Source organism: Merops nubicus, unplaced genomic scaffold, assembly GCF_000691845.1.
Source record: "Merops nubicus isolate BGI_N331 unplaced genomic scaffold, ASM69184v1 scaffold294, whole genome shotgun sequence".
Taxonomy (NCBI): domain Eukaryota; kingdom Metazoa; phylum Chordata; class Aves; order Coraciiformes; family Meropidae; genus Merops; species Merops nubicus.
Window position 1 is genome coordinate 90,295 of NW_008605989.1, and position 20,754 is coordinate 111,048.

Below are 20,754 nucleotides of genomic sequence, written 5' to 3' on the forward strand. Positions count from 1 at the left end.
GGCATCCTCATCAAGGCCTCCTGACACCCACTTCCCACCAGTGAGTTTTGCAAGATCTGAGCTGATGAACAAAGAGCATCTTGAGGAACTATGGGGTGGGCTGGTCTCACCCTTGCTCTGGTCTTAGAAGTGTACATATATTCTTACCCCACAAAATTATACAAGGGTGGGGATTTCATTTTGCCTTAATCATTGCATATTTTGGCTGCATTTTATGGAAGTGGCAGTGATGGGCATAAAGATGGGTCTCCATTACAGGTCTAGGTTATGCATGACTATGAGCAGTGTGGTCTGAGGGTCTGGTGGTGGGCTCAGAGCAGGCAGCAGCAGCTGTGGGGACAGGGAAGCACCAAAATTGACTCGAAGGACTTGGGGGCAAGGAGTGCTGTGGACAGGAGCTTCAGAAGAGTTTCTTGCTGTTTGTTCCTGCTGTATCAGAAAATGGGACTTGGTGTATGCTCTTCAGGTGAATTCCTGACTGCATCTTCAGTCTTGGCTCCAAGTAGATGTGGAATTGATAGTTTGTTTTTGGGATTATGAGTCAGTTGTCATGCATTTGGGGGTCTGTTCATGGACCATCTACTCCCTGTGGGGATTACCCAAATCAATTCCCAAGTAACATCTTACATGCAAACCATATGTTCTATCTGTCTTGATAGAAAGCCAGTTTTAGCTGTAGGTGAGTCTTGTGTATTTGTTTAAGAAGCAGTTTTAAAGCAAACCTGATGGGGTGAAGCTTGAATTTTGAATGGGATTGATAGTGGAGTAGAGGTCTTTCAGAAACTTCCATGTGCTGTGTTTTTTAATAAATGTCTAGTACCTTACAGTATGTTATCAAACTTAGTGAAGAGAATCAGAGTATGTTCCAGTTCTACTAAATGAGAAGAAAACCAGAGGCCTGTTTTGAACTGTCACACTTTTCATAACTTGTTCTCTTGGCTCAAGGCTGGATAAGAGCTCAGGATAATACCCAGGATTTTTCAGCGTGGAGAAATGATCAGACTAAGGGCGAATTTTGAAAACTATGGATGCAAACTGCATCTGTGTTCAGGTAAGGACCAAACAATAGCTATGTGCATGGTCAATTGGAAGGGTAATCATTTGGTTTAGGTGTCCAGCTGCACACTCGTGACCCCAGAGGTCCAAAGAAAACACAAATAGACCAAAGGTGCTATTCAGGTGGGGACTTTCAGAGAAAACTGATTTTGACTAGTGGTTCAGCTCAGTGTTTGAGTGTGACAGTACTGATTTAAAGGTGGACATCCAAGGCATCTCTATGAGAACTCTTAGTTGCATGGATCCCTTATTTGAAGTTTAGTAAATTCCTACCCATCAAGTTGCAAAGTCTAAAAATATTTTCTTTGACCAAGTGCTTTAAAAATAAGTATTAAAGGTGAAAGGGAGTGAAGGATGTTTAAAACACTGCTTTCAAAGTGTGTAAGTTTTTGGTTGTGCCATGTCATGAGAGGGTTCGAGGACTGCATGCCTGCTGTGGGACAGTGAAGTTCACCTGCACCTCCTCTCTGAGGCAATGGTTTCATCAGTTAGGTGTAGAGGTTTTCACTTCTATCTTTGCCTTTTTTCCAGTAGAAACGATTTCTGGATTTTTTGCATCCAGTAACCCAGCTTTAGTTTGAAAAGGACAATTTTCCCTGCTTTGGGTTTCCAGGAAAGGAGATTAAAAAACCTTCATAACTGTTACTCTGGATCTGAGGGTAGTTGTGGCCTCTCCTGGATAGCCAATTTTCATTTTAAATTCCATTTACATTAGCCAAGAAAGTCAACTGGCAGACCTGCAGTCTTTATATAATTTCATCTTTGCAAAGCAGGTAACATCATTATGGTTTATGTAGTAAACAGAGAATATCTCAATTATTATTTTCTAAAGCATTAAGGTGTAACAGCACTATGTGTATCTGTCTTGCCCACGGATTTGAAATTTTAGTGAAATGTTTCATCCATCTACAGTGAGCTGGGGAATTGCTGACAGCAAACACTTGTTACTTTAGGATCCTCAGGAGGATTTGTAATATATTCTTATGTTGTTTTGGGTTTTTTGTTTATTTTTTTAAATGCCCTTTCCAAGGAAACGATGTGGTTGTTAGTTTGGTCAGCTCTAAAGGTAGACCTTTGAGATTATATGTGCTGCAGACCAGCAGTTAGAGGAGTGGAAAAGTCAGTTGAGGCTATTTCTACATAACGGAAAGGGTTTTCCTCTCAGAGGCCTTGGAAAAACTTGCTGGAGGTGGCTCCATACTACCCTAACGTGATCTTTATTTTTCCCTTTTTGTTTCCTTTTTAAATGTCATATGTTGAGAGAAGCCTCTTCTTCACTGATGAGTCGTGGTAAAAACAGGTTTCTGTGGAAAGAGAATTCCACCCACTTCAAATAAAAAGAAACCCTAAAAATCATTCCGTATTTTTAACGAAGTGAGAGCTAAGTAAGCCTTTTCTTTTCATCCTGTCACTTGTGGTGGCTCATTTTATTCTTCCTTGCCTGGCTGAGGCTGTTCTAAAAGGAATCAGATCACCTGTGGGCGGCCATAAATCATTCCTGCCATCTAGATTTAAACACCTACAGTGTTGCAGGGAGCTTTTTACGGGACCTTTTTTCCATTCCTGGTGGAAAGGTTTGTGTCCCTTGAGCCACACTATACAATAAGTATAGGGTATAAATTTGCCTTCGTGCTGTCGTTTGTGGGTGTTTTCATGATTTCAGATTACGGAGATTTCAAGCTTGAAATCAGCCTAGATGGTGAGGAAGCTGAGAGTAGTTGTTTGGGCACATGAATTTATCTTTACAGAGAAAAGGATGAGGAACAGCATGATTTTAGAGAGGTTTCTCAATTCACATCACTTCTCATCTTGTTCTTCAAGATGATAAAACATTTCAGACCTACTGCCTGGCTCCTCCATGGTATCTGTAACAGGGGCCATCAATACTTGGGCTACAGCAGCTGCATTTTGTCCCCTTAGAATTTATGTGGGTGTCTTTTCCTCTGTGATTATAGCCTCTTCAGAATAAAGCTGCAATGCATTAATGAAATAAATCCTAGCAATAATATTGACCTGTCGTTTGAGGACGGTAATAAAACTATTCATACACAAAGGCAAAAGTGCTTCATTAATTACTTGTGCGTTTTGTAGAGGGGGAGGATGCACTCGATATATCATGAAGTTCATGCTGTGCTTTTAATGCATTGTAAGTATAGATGATGTCAAATGCTGTTTACCAGAAATAAACACATTAAAATGGAAACTTAAGAGTCCCAAAGACTGGCTGAGGAGCTCCCTGACTTCATATTGTTAACTTCTCCAATGTAAGGGAAATTCCAGCTAGCATTATGGGTTTTAAAGTGTCAATATACCAAAAAAGGGTAGGAAAGCTGATCTGAAGGGCTGTAGATTGACATCATCATACTAGCAATATAATGGAAATTTGTATGTCATGTGATTGCTCAAGAAATTAAAGGAACAAATAGAGTTTGGTTAAGAAAAAAAAAAAAATCCCTACCAAACCCTTAAGTAATAAAATCCTGAGTTTGCTCACTGAAGGTAGTGTGAAGAGGTAACAGAGATTTAGGAGCTTAGAATTTTACTTAGCATTTGAGGCACTAGGATTTAAAAAACAAACAAACCAAGGATTGTCCCAAATCTATATATGTAAATATTAATACTTGGGGAGCAGACTGATCAAAAAAGGAGATGTCAATGCAGGGTGGAGGGGGTTGCTTCTAATGACATTCTTCAGGGAACAATAGAAAACTTAAATTAAATTAATTGTTAAAGATCTGAAAATAAATACAAAATTACATCTACCTTTTTCAGATAACACAGAAATATTTAGTTAAAAGGAAGAGATTTGGAATTTTTTTATAAAGTGCTTTGGATCAGCTCCTAAGCTGAGCCACTCAAGCAAAATTTATTTTAATCCAGCTAAGCGTGAGGTCATCTATCCAGGAATGAGGAATGTGAGTCCCCCCTACAGAGGGGGAAGGGGCTTGTCTCCTGGAAAGCTGGGGGCTTGAGAAGGATTTCAGGGTCATAGCAGACCAACAGTTTAAGGTGACTTCCCAGCATGATAGTTGGCAAGAAGGAGTAATGAGTTCTCTGGGTATGCAAACAGAGAGGATTATACCTTGGAGTGATTCTTCTCCTGTGTAGGTCACTGCTTTGGCCAGGACTGGAGTTGTGTGTTCACTGATGAGATGCTTTCTGTTGAGTTGTTGTTGTAAACAGCTATAAAACCTCTTCAGATGTCCAATGGAAGGCTTCACTTCGAAGTCTGAACTAAGCACAGTGTTTATTTTAATGAAGGATGAGAGGCACCTAAGAAGGTATTTGTAATCTAGCAGAGAAAGGAGTGGCAAAAACCTGTGACTGAAAGGGGAAGCCACATGCCTTTAAAGAAGCCAGGACTTTTTAAGTTCAAGAAGGATTACTGTAGGCCTTAACTATAGGCATTTCTGGAAAATATGCTCTAGCTAAACAAATGATTTCATATAGTGCAAAGTTAACAATTGAAATATAATTGTTGCCTCTTAGGAGCACTTGTTTTTACAAAGAGGAGAATTTCAAGGAGCATCATTAGTCTCCCAGTGTTTGTTTCTAAGAGTTTCCTGTTGATAAAGCAGGGACAAATTATACCAAAGCAGTATCAGTTTCTCTGTGCTAGATTTTTGAAGCAGAACCAAAGCAGAGAGGGAGGACAAAATCCCACGGCCAGGGCGATAAAGAACAGCAGGATGTGGTTTGTGTCCGGGCTTGAAGATAAAATTTCTGAACAAGTACTAGAGAAATTAAGATAAAAGTCAAAATGTTACAACTTGCCAGTGGATATGGATTTAATATGTTGACAGTGAACGTAACAGGCTGCTGGTAGATGTCCATGTGTAGGCAAAGCATGGGCTGGTGCTTGAGCAGGCCGTGCAGGGAGTCTGGTACACACTTCTCACCTGTGACTGTTTTGTGAAAGAATCTCTTTGCATCTTGAATCCAACCACTGAAGCTCCCTAAAAAAAGCTTTTTTTTTTTTTTTTTAAGTCCTATTTTCTTTAGCTGTCACTAAGCATCTAGAGGTGACTGGTGGTGATTTTCAGGATTTGGTATGTGCTGCTTATAGGGTCAGAGCTTTGCAAACCTGGCCTGTGGCTTTGGTTTCCTTTTCTTCTCCATCTCCCCTTCACTTTGTCTTTCCCAGGCTCTGAGTTCCATGCCTCTGATGCACTTGCAGCTCTCTCCAAGTACTCCCTCGAGTCCACAGTTGTTCCTTGCACTGTCTGATGTTTTTCCTTCGACGTGCTTACTGTTCTCTGATCTGCTCTTACTTCAGTGTTGCATCCCAGCCAATTTGGAAGTGAACAGTCCCTGGAAAAATACGTTCCAAGAATTCACACTGTAAGAAAATTAAAGAAAAGCTTCACCCCTTAAAATGAAACAGCTTCAGTTTTGACCTAGTTTCAGAGCTAGGGTGAGCATATTTACTGCTGTTGGTGCTGTGGGCTGTAACAAAGCTGCTTCCAAGCCTAGTGCCAAGCACATAGTCTTTGAAAGCTGAGTTACCCAAGGGCAATGATGCTGTGCTACAGACTCCCAAACTGGAGGGCAGTGAAGAGCTCTCGTGCCTTTTAGAGCTGGAAACATGGGTCAAAGTGAGTCACAGAGAGTCAAAGAATCTTTGGCCGATGATGTTGATAGTTGTCTCTTGGCAGGGGTATGTCATGGTCCCAACCATACGACTGGTTCCAGATGGCTTATGCTTGAGATGTGGAAAGATGACTTTCTCCACAGTATTGGCTCTTGGTTTTTGATAGGTTGCCATTTGCAGAGGTCATTTTATATCAAGGCCCTTTACAAAAAATACAGTGTACTTGAGGTGCCATGATGATAGGGAGGAAGGCAGTGGCTATTGCTGGGACACCCAAGGAGAGGAGCTAGACAAAAAGAAGAATTGCAGAAGAACTGAGTTTCCTGATAATGTTCAGTGTGCTGTCATGTCTTGTTGAGATTAATGTGAAGTTATATTCTACAGTGAGAAAGCAGAATTAGCAGATGAAACCACTAAGCCTCCAGCAGTTTCAATATTGCTGAAATACAGCACAAGCTATTTCTGGTCCTTGGGTGCTGGTGGCTCTTAACCTGCACACGCTTCCAGGTATACTCTGAGCTGTTCACAGATGGAGTGGTTGAGAAGTCAGGCAAAGTTGCTGTGTTTGGAGTCAAAAGTGATTTGTATTGCTTAAAAATAACAGGATTTCAGCCTCTCTCCATTCTGGCATTTAAGTAGTTTTGTATCTCAGCCTGATATGTTGAACACAAAAAAACCCCCACCCCATCAACTCATGGGGTAGGTCTGATTAGCTTTGCTTCCATTAGGTAAGAAGAAGATGTTTCCATTCAAAAGGATAATCTGGACAGATCAAGATTATTTTATAGCTCTATAATACAATATAATATCTGGTGCAGAGAAACTTGTCTTATGAATTTTTGTTGTATCTTTGTAATAACAGAATAAAATAAAGCAAGCCAATCCCCACCCCCCCACACTACTTTCTCCTTTATTAATCCCAATGGTTATAATCCCTTTCAGACCTCTTCCCAAGGATTTGTGTGTATTTAGCTGGCAGGCCCTGCAGCTGGGTAGGGGCAAACTCTGCCTTTTCTCAGCTTTGCTGGCATCTCTTTCCTTGCCCCAAACCACAGCATATGGCAGTGATCTGTTTGAAGTCACTGCATATTGCCTAGAGTAGTCTTCTGCATAGGCCACAAATTCCTGTTGCCACCAAAGTGTTGCATGTTGTGCAAGTGAGAGATGGAGCTTTGAGGAACTGTTGCTGTTAGGATGAGCACTCTTCTCCTCGTGGATAATGTATAAAATGATGAAAAGTAATCAAGTGCAGGCTGAAGATGTATAAAGTGGCAATATCTGCACTTAATCTCATTTGGTTGAAAATTTATTATGGCAAATGCAGTATTGCTGTTGTAAAGGACCATTTTTTTTTTTTCCCCTCCATTTCTCATGAATGCACCTCCAGGTTCAGAGTGGGGCTCTTGGCTTTGATCTGGGGAACTGTATGGTTTGCACTTATTTGTGGAAACATTTGCCCTGTTTGTTTTTAAAGCCAGTGGAACTTGAAGGGAAAATTGAGTTTTTCCCTGGTTCCCCTGAGAAACCCTCATTCATCTGTGGGTTTAAACAATTGCCTTTTGTCACCATACAATGTCCTCCAGCCCGGCCACCTCTGAGAGCTGGGCAGCCGTATCCGCTGACGTGGTTGCTGAGCAGGAGGTTCTGCCTCTTCATGAATGGTCGGTGAACCCAGGGGAAAAGCCTTATCCTTGCTGGGATGAATGGTGAGCTCTCCAGCCCATTGTGAATTCAGTGTAAATGGACTCCATGTCCAAGGCTTGGATGAGGTTTGGACTCGAATGAGAGGTTCCTGAAATATGTTGTGATTCCTTCCTCTTCTTCCGTTTGGTTTTGTGTGGGTTGTGAGCAGAGGCTGGAAGCCTGAAGAGAGGAGTGTTGGTGAAATGGTGTCTGGATGGTCAGAGGAGAAGGAAAATGATGGGCAGGGAGATAACACCAAGCACAGTGTAAGTGAGGTGGTTGTCAGTGTGCTGACAGGTGAGGATGTGCAGGATGGGAGACCTAGAGGCTGATGAAATGTCCTTGAATTCATCCATAATGCTTGTGCTATGTAATGCTGAAGTTTCCCTCAACTATTCTCCTCAACATGACTATGAAAATAATACCAATTCCTATTAATTAGGTTGTTAGAGAATAGTGAATGAGAATTTGTCATCCTTAGAGATTTCATTGTTTCCAGAACAATACGGTTCCCTCATCCTCTTCAGATACAGCAGCTCATGTGCAGAGAGAAGCTGCTGCACAGGGCAGTGAGGAGCTGAGACTGGGGCTCCTGGTTTCTGGTTTCCAGCAGGTACCTAGCATGTGGAATGTGAATTGATATTAAACATTGAACAAGTAGATGTCACAGAGGAGCTAGGTTCACAATTTTAAATTAATGGTACAAAGTAGACAATTGTAACATTTTTTCCTTTTACCCATATTGATTTAAAATCCTGTTCTCAAGAGGATCAGACCAATAAATCCTACCTCCTCCATTTAATAGTGGGAGAAGAGACTCAGGTCATGTTATTGCAGCACTCCTCCCAGGCCCCTCTTGTGGAGCTCTCCGTTCTCCTGTGACTGGAAGAAGGATTTATGGGTTTATGTGGAAATACCTCCAGGTTTCTTAAGTAAATTGTTCTCTTTTCAATAGTAAGTCAATGCAAGTCTATGAACACCATTCCTCTGCATTCAGCCTTTCTCTCTCAGATGCAGGCAGAGTGGATGGGTAGCATGCTGCTTTCTTTGCAAGGCTTCCAAAGACCATTTCTATCAGCTCTACTCAACTGAATTAAAATACTCTCGGTAAAAATGTCAATGATAACCTTCTTTCATCTTGATCCTCTTTTACTGAGGATGATTCGGCTTGCTTTTAATCCTAAAACAATTATCTTTTTTTCTCTTTTAGCTGTTTCTTGTAGGATACTGGGCTTAAGTAGAACATTTCCTTATTTCACACATGCGTTTCTTATACAGTTGTACTGATAAAATCCCTTTTGTCACAAAGGCAGTGAAAGGATCATACCACCCTATTGTCAGGCCTTCAATTCTAGTCACCTTAAAATGAAATATCCATCAACATATTTTTTCCTACTGCTACAGTGATGTTTCATAGCTTTCTGTCTTCTGCCCCAACTCTTCTAGTAAGTTTTCAGCCACCTTGACCAAGAAGCAGGCTGAGCTTGGGCAAAGGCTGAGGAGCTCCAGTGCCTTGGAGCATCCCCTGAGCAGCAGCCGTCAGTGGTGGGGCTCCACCTCCACACAGCAAAAGGGATGTGGGGCCAGCAAGGAGGGCTCCTGACCACTAATCTGGGCTGTGGTTTCAGGGTCAGGCCTCAGCCCCAGTCCTTGGCTCCGAGGAGAGCTTGTGTGTGAGATTTTGCACTGGACGTTTGTTGGATGACACATATGCACAGCTGGGTTTATCCCTAGCTGGAGATAGACAGGAAGAAAGTGAGTCAGCAAGCAAATACAGTATATGAACACTAAAGCTAACAGTGGTGTTTTGACCTAACACCACTCCCCTAGGCCATGGTTATGTCAAACTTCAGCAGCCCTTTTAGCATATGTGATGACCGAGGAGCCAAGGGTCTTAAACTTCTCCCTCTCCCCCAACAGCTTCATACAGAGACCACTGTGGTCATCTTCTGCATCAGGGTTGGAGGGAAATGCTGTATAAAGGGAAACAGGTAGTTGAATTAACTAATATTTTGGACCCAGTGTGTTTTAAGACACTGTTAAAGGAAATCCCTTTAAAAGTTTGGTTTTGATAAAATCTTGTATCAGCAGAATATGAAATGTGGTAACTCCAGTGGAAAAACCAAGTATATGATAGGGTTACATATGTGCAGGAAGAGTCTGGATTTAATTATTGTCTTTATTCTGCATGTAATTCCCTGCTGAAGTAGATCATATTTTCAGAAAGAGACTAAAACAAATGTTTGAATTGTTACCCCTCTTGGTCCTTCTTGGCTTCTCTTTGCTGACTTCAGTTCAGGTCTTTGCTTCACAAATACACATCAGCTCTCAGGCTTTCTAACTGTTTGTGTTCCTGTACTGTTGGTGTTGCAGGTATCCAGCCATGTCATAGAGATTGGTTGTGTCTGGTGTGGTACCAGGAAAAAGCTGGGCATCTGAGCCCTCATCTTCAGAGAGGAGTAACATGATTTTAGATGGTTGGGAAATTTTCCTTATTTTTCATCCAAAAAATTGCAGTGAAAGACTGAAAACAAATTATAAAAGAGAGAAGGGGAATGGGCGATAAAAATACAACTGAAAACATTAGATCCAATAAAAGATCCAACATTCAAATGTATGGATAATGTATGGAAACTGTATAATAGTAATGCATTTTAGTACTGAGCTGGAAAATCAAGGTCTGGGCTGACTAATACATAATGTTGTGTTTGGGTGGCACGTAGTGACTTCTTTCACTGATTACCACAAAAGGATTATCAGCAATACACAGTTACTGAGCCTTTGTAACCTTTGACATGGGGTATTTATGCTGTTGATGGCAATCTCTCCTGTGCCAACATCAGTGATACCTTTATCAGTCCCCAGCTGATAGCTGGAAGCCAGATGTGTAGGGATGGTGAGCATTTAAATAAACTGAGTGTGAGCCTACCCAGTTGGGGTTTGGGCTCGGAGCTGTCTCAGGGTGTCCTCTCAATGGAGGCAGGCTCCTGGGTGCCTGGTGTTTATCTAACACAAGATTCCCCCAGGATTTGCCTTTTTTCTCTCCCACATCATCTTTCCAGGTATCAGTGTTTGCAGAGAAGGATTGCTGACCTAACGGAAACTGTTGTGTGCTGGAGTGACACGTTTAGGAAGAGGACAAAGGAAACACTCCTATTCTTCCAAACTCTAACCCTAACTAACACTTGAGGCTGTGACACCCTGAAAATCCTTGGCTTTTTTTTTTTTTTCCTTGCTCTAAACTTTGGGATTCTTCAGAAGCCTTGTAATGTTTGAAGTTTAACAACAAAGACTATTCGCCTACTTGTTGAATTGTTGCTGTCACAAGATCTTAAAAGAAAACAGAAGCATGTATTATTGAAACATCAGGCCTCTGATTGCCTTCATATGCTATTAATTTGACAAAAAATTCACCAATAATGTTGTAAATGAGCTTTTCCAACCAAGTACACTTCTAGTTCTGCCTCTTCTCTGGAGAAGAGTTTGCACTTCGTTTTTTTTTCCCCCTCCTCTAACTAGAGTAACATCTTAAAAGGAACAACCCCTACAAAACACAACATGTATATATTTTAAAAACCCAGCTTGTGTGTGGAATGGAAGCTAGATCTTTTCTAGATGGTTTTTGCATGACTGTATTTTGTCTGCCTTGCACCGGGGAGATACCGATGCTAGAATTGCACCAGTCTGAAAAAAGTTATTGCAAGTCCTGGAGTATCTTTATCAAAGGAAAAGCAGGGCAGAGGAAGGCGAAGAGTTTTCACTTCGTTTTTTTTTTCCCCCTCCTTTAACTAGAGTAACATCTTAAAAGCAACAACCCCTACCCAACGTGTATATACTTTAAAAACCCAACTTGTGTGTGGAATGGAAGCTAGATCTTTTCTAGATGGTTTTTGCATGACTGTATTTTGTCTGCCTTGCACCGGGGAGATACCGATGCTAGAATTGCACCAGTCTGAAAAAAGTTATTGCAAGTCCTGGAGTATCTTTATCAAAGGAAAAGCAGGGCAGAGGAAGGCTCTGGTGAGGATGGAGGTGGTTAGTATTTTGCACAGGATTAATGGAAGGTTACAAGTATTAACTTGCACTGGGAATTGACATTGAGGGATCTAAACTTGGACTTAGTACGTGTTGCAAGGAACAGGCCAAGGAAGTAAAGTTATTCCTTACTCATTTTCAGGTACAAGAGTGACATGTACACATTAATTTGGCTGAAATCAATGGAAATCTGTCTTCCAGTTTAAAGCCAATTTGTCTAATTGATGTTTTCATTGAATTGCATAGCACTTAAGCCTTGCATCCTGAATGACTCATGGGTTAGAGAGGGAGGCTGAGATAGTAGGAGAAGGTAATTAATTTTAAAGTCAAGCACTGTCATCTTATTGATTCATAAGCCATAATGTATGTTTATGAAGACCTACAGCTGATATTTCATTTGATAAATTGTGGAAATAGTGACCTTTGGCTCTGAAGGCTGGTGGATATTTGAGTCATTTTTTGGTATCACTGAATAAGGAACTATTTATCTCCTGGCACTGAGTTGAAGACTTAGGTGGTTGTGACCTGTGAGCTGATTAAAGTGCTACACTGGATTAGCATTAGCACAATGGCTTTTCTACATTGTACAACATTAATATCTTATCTACTTAATCAGGATTGTCAAATTCATTTTGTGTTTGAGGCTGTAAAAATTCCTGTAGTCTATTATTAGTGCTTGTTTAAAACTTGAAATAAATATGTTTAGACTAAAAGTTTCAAGTTGAGGGTTTTAAAAGCCAGGTCCTTGAATTCATTCTTAGTCATCAAGCTAAACAGAGCTTGATTCTCAGGAGTACTGAAGAGCTATGCTCAATTCAGTGAAAGCCCTGGAATCTATGCCTGGGTTGATGTCCTCAGGATCATGTCAGAGGGAGTAGAAAAAAGGCCTGACAGATCAGAGAACTTTCCCACAGAGGAAGATGAGAGAAAATCCAGAAGGACATAAGCAAGGGACAGCCATAGAAGTCACCCTGATGGTTCCTCACTCAATGCTGTTCAGAATGACTTCATAGCTTTAAAGGACCACATTTCATCCTTCAGTCATGCAGGACTCTTGCTGTAGATGGTAGAATTATTTACATCTCAATTTATTTCTGAGCCCATTGGCCGTAATTAAAAATTGAGTTTGGCATTCTCGAGAGCCCCTGCTGGAGACTTTCACCTTGTAGAAGAAAGGGGATTAGACGTGATGATTTACTGGGCTCGTGTAGAGTCCCCTGACTGTACTGTGGCACTGAGCTGAAAGCAAGCTGAAATGATATCCAGTCCTCTTTGGCAACCACTCACACCACGAGCAGAGTAAATTCTATCCTTTGACTAAAATCCTCTCTTGTTCCATCCAAGTGTGCCCAAATTCCTGATGGGGTGGGGTGGGGGCTCTTGGTAGCACCGAGCTGGGGTTGGAGAAGGCAGTGGCTGCCTGCCCAGGCGGTGTGCCTTTGGGATGTTGGGATTTGTGCCTGTGTTTGTGTTGTCAGGATGTGCCTCAGGCTGTGCCTGTGAAACAGAGAGAAAATGATTTCCTACAGTCATCACACTCCCTCTTGGAGAGGGGTTGGAAGCGGTGGTCAGAATCACAGCTCCGACGTGTGATCGTTGCGCCGATTACTTTTCAGATTTTTAGGAGTATTTAGTGCTACAGCCAAGCAGGAAGGCAGTCAGAAATCTGGCAAAGGCTTTGCTTGCTCGCTGTCTTCTCCCTTGCTGTGCCAGAAGACAAAAAGGAAGAAATATGTGGCTGTGCCCAGCTTCTACTACAGCATTTAAAAACTGTGTATTTCTTTCTGGTGATTGCTCTTGGAGAGGAGGTGGCAAGGCTGCTCTTTGTTAGGATCAGCTTTCAAGGCCATGGTGTCTTTTGAAACATTTCTTTGCCCCTTATTGCTGTCTTAGATGCTCTTCAAAGCGTGCTCATTTTGGACCTGGAGTTCTTTGTCTTTGGTAGGTACTAGGGAGGGACCATTCTGTAATAGCTCTGATTAAAACCCAGCTAGTTCATACCAAAACACCTTTTTCTTCAACTCAGAGTGGTGCCACACGACATGCTTCACAGGAAAAGATAAAAGATCCTGTTGAAAAGGTACAGCTGGCTCGGGCTGTTTCCACTGCAGGAAGGGATACTGGCAGAAGGGTAAGCTACTGGGACTGAAGTGTATTGATTTCTGCAAAAGCCTTATTGCATAAGCTTCTGGCCACAACGAAATTTTGTCTGAAAGAGAAGGAAGAAAAGCCACCACCTTAGAGAAAATCCTTGTAAGAACAAGAAAACTACATATGCTAGCTGATGACTGACTGGGGACCTGAAGCTGAGTTTCCAGTCTCATTAAGGCACAGTGAAACCTTTCAGCAGTTTGGTGACATCAGTCTGTACAGACTGGATATTTATTGCTGCTACTCACTGAACCCTTGGTACATGGTTGTTTCTCTCAATAATGAGAACTCCTTGGATATTACACTTGTTTTAATGTTCTCCAGACCTTTTTTTCCATTAATTGCTGTCCTTGCTATGATTTGCCAGGGATGCTATTTCATGATGCTGAAGTGTCTTTAACCTTCGACACTTCCTCAGCATAGCAGTGTCCTGGTGAAAAACTGTGAATATGTATAAAAGCTGCTTGTAGAAATGATTTCCCATGGCGAATCTACTTCATCAGGGCCATGATATGAAAAGAACACAAAGTTTCCTTGACTTGAAGGATTTTTTTTGATCTATCTCAAACCTGATTATCATTGTATCTTTTGACTTCCTTTTAGAAATCAGGAATATTTAAAAGCAGTCTGTGGGTTGTGTCATCAGTGTGTGATTCAACCACTGAAAGTGATACATCTGGGTAGACTGAGAGAAACTGGGTATATTGCCAACCTAAAATAGTATTTCTCCAGATTGCATTTGGGCAAATATTCATTATTCTCTTTCCATGCTCACGACCCAGACAGTCTGTGGTGTACCTGCAAGGCAGAACTGTCTTGTCTGTCTTACTAAGGACAAATCCTACAGACTGTTGCCTTCATGTTTGTAGGATTATAAGCAGAAGGGGCTGAACATGTGGCAAAATTAATAACTGGGTAGCATTCATACTTTCATCCTTAATTAAAGACAAGTGGGTATGTGAAATATATCTCCCCAGGGCTGTGGTGAGGGAATAGCCACACATGTAATTAATCTAGCTGCTGGAAGTCATGATTTCACCACTAAAATGAAACAGAAAGAGACACCAGCAAACAATATGGGCATGCTCCAATGTTCATTGAAGTCAATGGGAAACTTGCCTTTTGACTTCAAAAGGCATTGGACTGAACCCTGCAAGATCATATTAAAACACTGAGAAGTCATTAAGCACTTATTCTTGCCATACTGCAGTGACAGAGCTAGAAAAACTATAGGTGGATTTTAATTTGTCTCACTCCCTACGTTTCTAATTGTTCTGTGTTTACACAGTTGGTTGCATACGGTTGGACTGGGTGGTGATTCCTCTGGTGATTTATTGTTTGTAGCTGCACGGCAGATGCTTCTATAGTCTTGTTTCTCTGTAGATGTAGTTTTCTTGTATGCTGATACAATCCTCAGGTTAATAAACTTGATTTTCTGTGAGAGCAAAGTGAGTAGCTTCTGTGATTTGTCATATTATTTAGTCATCTCAGCATGGTGTGATGCCTACGCTGAGCGTGGAACTGGGGAAGGAGCTGAAGGTGTTGGTGTCTCTTCTGTCAAGGGGCTTAGCAGTGTCCCAAAGCATGAATGGTCCTTTTTATGGGACGGGGAAGAGGTCACAGAGCCGCTGCTATGTCCACTGTCCATTGGTGTCCATTACCAAGAAAGCAGAAACCTCAGATGTGCTTTGGAACTTCAGAGATCTGTGGCCAGTCAACATCTTAGAGCAATTGGCTTCCTTGAAAAAGATCAAGCCAGGTGGTTGGAAAGCCAGTTAGTGCCCAGGTTTCCCACATCTAGAAGACACGGTTTGAATTGCACTGCATCTCAATAACTTGTTATGGTTGGCAGGCCTTGTTCAGAGAAGGCTGCTAGTTGATGCTGGGAGAGGTTGAGAGTTGGCCTGTTTGAAAATTTGGTGTGTTTACTTAGAGTATTCATTTATTGCCTCAATTTTGTCTGTGCTGAATTCACATGAAGTTTTTAAGTAGCTAAAATTGAAGAGGAATGTTTGCCTAGGAAAAGGTGAAGTGTTTGCTGCCTCTGTTTTCTGGTAAATTGGATTTTGGAACTCAGGATTGAACAGAGCACAATGAGTGTTTTGTCCTCACACAGCAAACTGGATTTAGATGAATGGATGAGTTTTGTGGCTTGGGCTCCAACAACAAGAAAAGGCAATCCTTTCGTCCCATCAGCTGAGCAATGTGGCACCACTTCATACATCTGGTATGAAGCCTAGACTATAGCAAATAAAGAAACTGAGAAACTTTCTTCCTTTATGTCCTGCAACTTACTGTGCTGAGGATGGCTTTTCTTGCCCCTGTATGTCTGTAGTCTTGTTTTATAGCCCCATTGGTATTTTTACCCATCCGTTCATTTAATTGATATTGCAAAACAGGAAGGCAAGGTGGAGTTCTCTTTCACTGAGTGGAGCACACTGGAGGTGACCTCAAAGTGGAGGATTTAGAAACCCCAGAGATGAACATTATTTCTTCCTTGCTTCCTTATTTTTGCAGGACTAATGGAAATACTACTTAATCTCTTTAATTTTTTTAAGAAAATGTCTTGGGTTTATTGAAAAACACTTGATTTATGGGCGTGCCAAATAGGCCGCTGCTTCTATGGAACCAAGATCTCGAAAGAATAACTAATTTTTTTTGTTGGCTTTTGATTTTTTTTAATCTTCTGACTTGTTTTAATATAATGTGCTTATTCCTGTTTGGCATGGAAAAGAATAAAAGGAAGTAAAGAAGCCTGCTTCCTGTCTGCAGTGTTGAATGTAAAAATTTGATTTAATTATATGTGTAATTGGTGTACATAAAAAATCTGCTTGCCTATATGTGTAGGTGAAAGATCTGTTTTTCTTTTACAGAAGAGAGTCAAAGATGTCATATCTCCAATTGTATTTGAAGCTGCATACAGCCTTGGGGAACACATGATAGAAAGAGGAAGAGAGGACAAGGAGCTACCTCCCCTCAAGCCCGTTCTCCGCTGGAAGAAAGGACAAAAGATAGCCCAGAGGAATCAGGTCAGGTTTGGACTAATGTTATTCCCTAGGAGGCCTGTGGCTGGACTAACAGTAGAAGTGGATGTAACAGGGGATGGCCAAGATCTGGGGAATTTGCACACAGTAGGCTTTTCCTGCAGTCCCTAGTGGAGCTGACATCAGTGTTTCTTCATGATATAGGAAAGACTTGTGCTGACAAATCTGGGCAGCACAAGGTGAGGGCCTTTCTTGTTTCAGGATGTTTGTGCTGGGAAGAAAAAGACTGCCTAAGGGATGAAGCAGGCAGTCATGTTGAGAAAGACCCTGTTAGTGACCTTTTGGGGGGCTCCAGTTTGAGCTGTGTCCTTGTAGGTGCAGGACAGTCTGCAGAGGAAGGAGCCTGTGGGACAATTCAACCTCCCACTGTGCTGGCACCAGAGCATCTAACCATGAAGCTTGAGGCTCCACAAGGAAATCAGACTTCTGTGACTTGCTGAACTTCTTGGGTGTCAGAATTGCAGAATAATTTAGGCTGGAAGGGACCTTTGTAGATCCAGTTCCTTGTTCAAAGCGAAGACAACTTAAAAGCTAGGTCAAGCTGCCCAAGGTTTCATCAAGTCAAATTTATTTTCCAAAGCGTGCTGACAAAGGTATGAGCTGGCATTGCTTGTGAATTGGCAACTTTTTTTTTTCCTTTTCTTTTTTCTTTTTTTTTTTTTTTTAAAAAAAAAAGCTCTGGAAAGTCTGTTTGGAATCTGAGGCTTTGAGCAGTGAATTGTTAGATCTGGTTTTTACCACTGGGAAGTTCATGTCTCTGAAGTGGTGCCTGCATCATCATCTGTAACGTTCCTTTCTGATGTTGGTGCAATTGCAAGTGCCTGAACAGGACTTAAAAAAAAACCCCTCAAACCTAAAATGCTTAAAGAGTTTGGCTTTGTCATATACTTGAGTGTTTTGAACTGTATTTGGCTATAACCCTTGTACTCAGAAATATGAGTATTTATTCAAATTGCTAAATTTTTATAGACGTAAGAATGAAAGATGCATCTAAAAATTACTTATTTTTATGAAGAGGGATCATGTGGCTGTTACATATCTGCATGTTGTACTGTTGCAATGATTTGTGGAGAACTTTGGAGCTTGAGCAGCGTGCTGAAAACCCAAGTGTTACATAACAAAACTGTTTGGTGCTTTACACTGGGTTTAAACTCAAAAGGTCACATCTTGCCCTGCAGGCATAGTCTCAGATCAATATTAAAATACCTAAATGCTGAGGTTATAAAGCAGAAACAAAAATACGTTGGGAATTTCCCTGATTTGTTTTTTTTTGTGTAATTTGGATGAGGGGGAGCCAGTTGAACAGTCCCTTTCCATTTGCTTTCCAGATGTTGTTCACTTAGTTTAGCAAGAAAAGGATTTTGCAGGGGTGTGCCTGCAAGTGGGCTTTCAGCTAAGGAAGTGGGAAGAGCTTCAGAGTTAGTGTGGCAGTCGTGGTGACAAAGCCCTGATGTAGCCTTGAGGCATGGTGGTGTGGTCCTCAAAGAATGATTTCATGGGAAAAATCAGGGTGTAGTGCTCTCTTTCAGGATTCTTGTTATTTCACCAGTAGAACTTGTTGTAAAAGGCCAAGAGGGATAATAGAAAGCAAAGTTTATATAATAAAGGATTTATGTTTTCAAGTAATCTGATGATTATGGGAGGGCCTTACATTTTGGAACTCCAATTCCAGATGGATATAGTGGGCTCTATTTTGAGAACATACAGCTTGAGTCAGGGCAGGTGGACAAGTTTACTGTTTGTGCCAGTACTGAAGTATTTAAATACAGCTAGTTGGATGTAGTTTTCAAAACCCCTAAATCCTACTCATCCAGTAAGAACTGGTATTTTTAAACCAGAAATGTTGTACCTGTTGCTTTGAGGCACTGTGAAGATACTTTTAAGAGGTTGACACTTCTCTAAAAAAAAAGCCCAGGTGGCTGATTTTTACGAACGAATGCAGGAGAAGAAGCTGGAGGTACTGAACAGCTAAAGAAAGGAGAGAGAAGTGTGACTGGGCAGAAAAGGGAGAGACTTCTGTCTTTTGAGATCCTACTGCAGGTCTGCTAAGCCTACTTGAAAAGCCACACATCTTGCAAACCTGTAGGCCTTATATTCACTTAGATACTATTTTATTTAAACTTAAGTGATGTTAAAGCTGAAGTGGTCACTTTGACTGGAATTTCAGTTTGTTTTTCATGAACCAGATGTTCCCTGCTCACATAGGTGACTTCAACAAGAGTGTACAGCCCTGTGGCTCAAACAAGGAGGTAGGAAATCCATTAAGAGGCCTCATGGTAGGAGAACTGAAGAATATATTGAGCATAAGTTCTTTGCTTTGCTCTAATGCATTAAGGAGTCAGCTTGGAAATAGTATTCATGGCCATCCACCACCAGAACTTACATCTCAATAATGACATAATCACAGAAAAGGATTTTGTTGGATATTCATTCTTTAAGTCAATATTACATTGTATGTGAGAGAACTGTCTAGTCTTGTACTGATCACACAGACCAAAGCAGAGCTGTAGCAGTAAAGGAGTGAATGTTTGTGGAATATCCTTCAAAATGGTCACTTTTTTTTAAAAAGAATGTAGATTTTACTGTAAAGCAGTGAAAAGTGCTTATATTTAAAAATAACCCCAAACTGGACTGTTCAGTGAAGGAGCCTACTTCTATTCCTAAATGGACTGTGCTTGAAACAATCAAGATATGCTAAATAATTTGAACAGCTGATTGATTTCAAGAAAAAGATCTTAACTAAAATTTCCAAATGAAAAAGCATGTGATTTTGGGACTTGTATTGGCTATTTGTTGTAAGGAAAGAGGCTCTTATACTTCAAAATGAAGTAATAATGTAATTAAACTGTCCTGAGGAACTCTTTGGGCTGGGATACAGTGACAGTTGATTTCTCATTGCCTTAATTATTTTCTAGGTTCTTGTATATGCTTACCAGAAGTGATGGTTGCTATAGCTTAGTGTAATTTTCTGTGGTAGCAGAAGCAAATACTTAAGGGTTATGTGTACACGTCTATTGATGGCAACTTGTACAATTGTTGGGTGGAGGCTGGTGGTGTGGAGCAGATCAGAGCTTTCCAAGCTGTGAGTGGCTAGCCAGCTCATTTTTGCTCAAACAGAAAATCTCAGATGGGTCAAGACGGAGTGGAGGAAAAAAGATTCTACTTTTTGAGTGTGTATTACAAACTTTTAAAACTTCCCACCCTGAGGATTACTTTCCATAAGCTTCTTTGTTGCCTCCCAATTCCAGTTGCTACCTTCACCCACTGGAAAAAACTAATAAGTCTTCTTACTTCAGGGGAATTAATGTGTATTTAGAACTTGGTTTGGCTACGTTTGTTGTAAGTGGTTTGCACTATAACATTTATTTTTGTATACCCACTGTATAAATACATGTCAACCAAGAAGGGGAAAGATCTCCTGCCAAATACAGTGGGGATTTCTTCCTAGAGGTATCCAGTAATGTATCTTAGAATTCAAAACGTGGTATGCTAGAGTTCTGCTTGTTCTAAATCCTGTAATAAAGTCACCTGCTGTTACATGGATGGAGACACTACTTTGTTATAGGAAAATATTCTTGGTAGGTTTAATGACGTCAGTGTCTTCAGGACTTCGTGAATGGTCTGCTATAAAACTGCTTGTAAGTTTAAGAAGAGACAGAAAAAGTTCAGGACGTTCTGTTCCCAGCTTTGCCACTGACTTGCAGTGAGAATTTGGGTCCAGGGCTGCACCTCTGGGTGACCGAGGCTGCACGTCTCTGGGATAAACTTCACCTTTTTAAAGCCCAGGACTGTTTTTGGAAATAGTTGTGTTTGAAAAGCTGGTGAAGTATTTGCACATAAATCAGCTTCCTTGGCAGGCATGAAAAAAGTATAGGGGGATTTTTATGGAGCTGAATGATGAAGACCTTTAGTGAGTTTTGGTTTGCTGCACAAGTAAGGCCATTCTCTGTTTTCAAACACATACACACACCCTTGGTCTCATGCTGAGGACAAAGCACTGGCAGATCTGCACAGGCAGGAGTGCAGTGTCCATACACACAGCATGGTGCAGGTTTGTCAGTGGTGCCTTCTCCAGGGCAGAGGTCCCTGTGTGCCTGCTTGAAGTTAAGTCGTGTCTTTGCCAGCAAACTGGCCTGTGCACAGGGCATTTCTATGCATTGGATGATATCTTTCATCTGGGAAGCTTCTGGAATG

General features: G+C 41.2%; 1 protein-coding gene across 1 annotated transcript in view; it reads left to right on the forward strand.

Moving 5' to 3' along the window:
* Positions 1 to 20,754, forward strand: part of ITGA9 (integrin, alpha 9) — a gene marked incomplete at both ends in the record, with an annotated part of 125,147 nt that overhangs the window by 82,877 nt on the left and 21,516 nt on the right. The window contains one exon of the mRNA XM_008939477.1: positions 16,390 to 16,545. Coding sequence (XP_008937725.1) covers positions 16,390 to 16,545 — 156 coding nt within the window. The remainder of the gene's footprint in view (positions 1 to 16,389; positions 16,546 to 20,754) is intronic.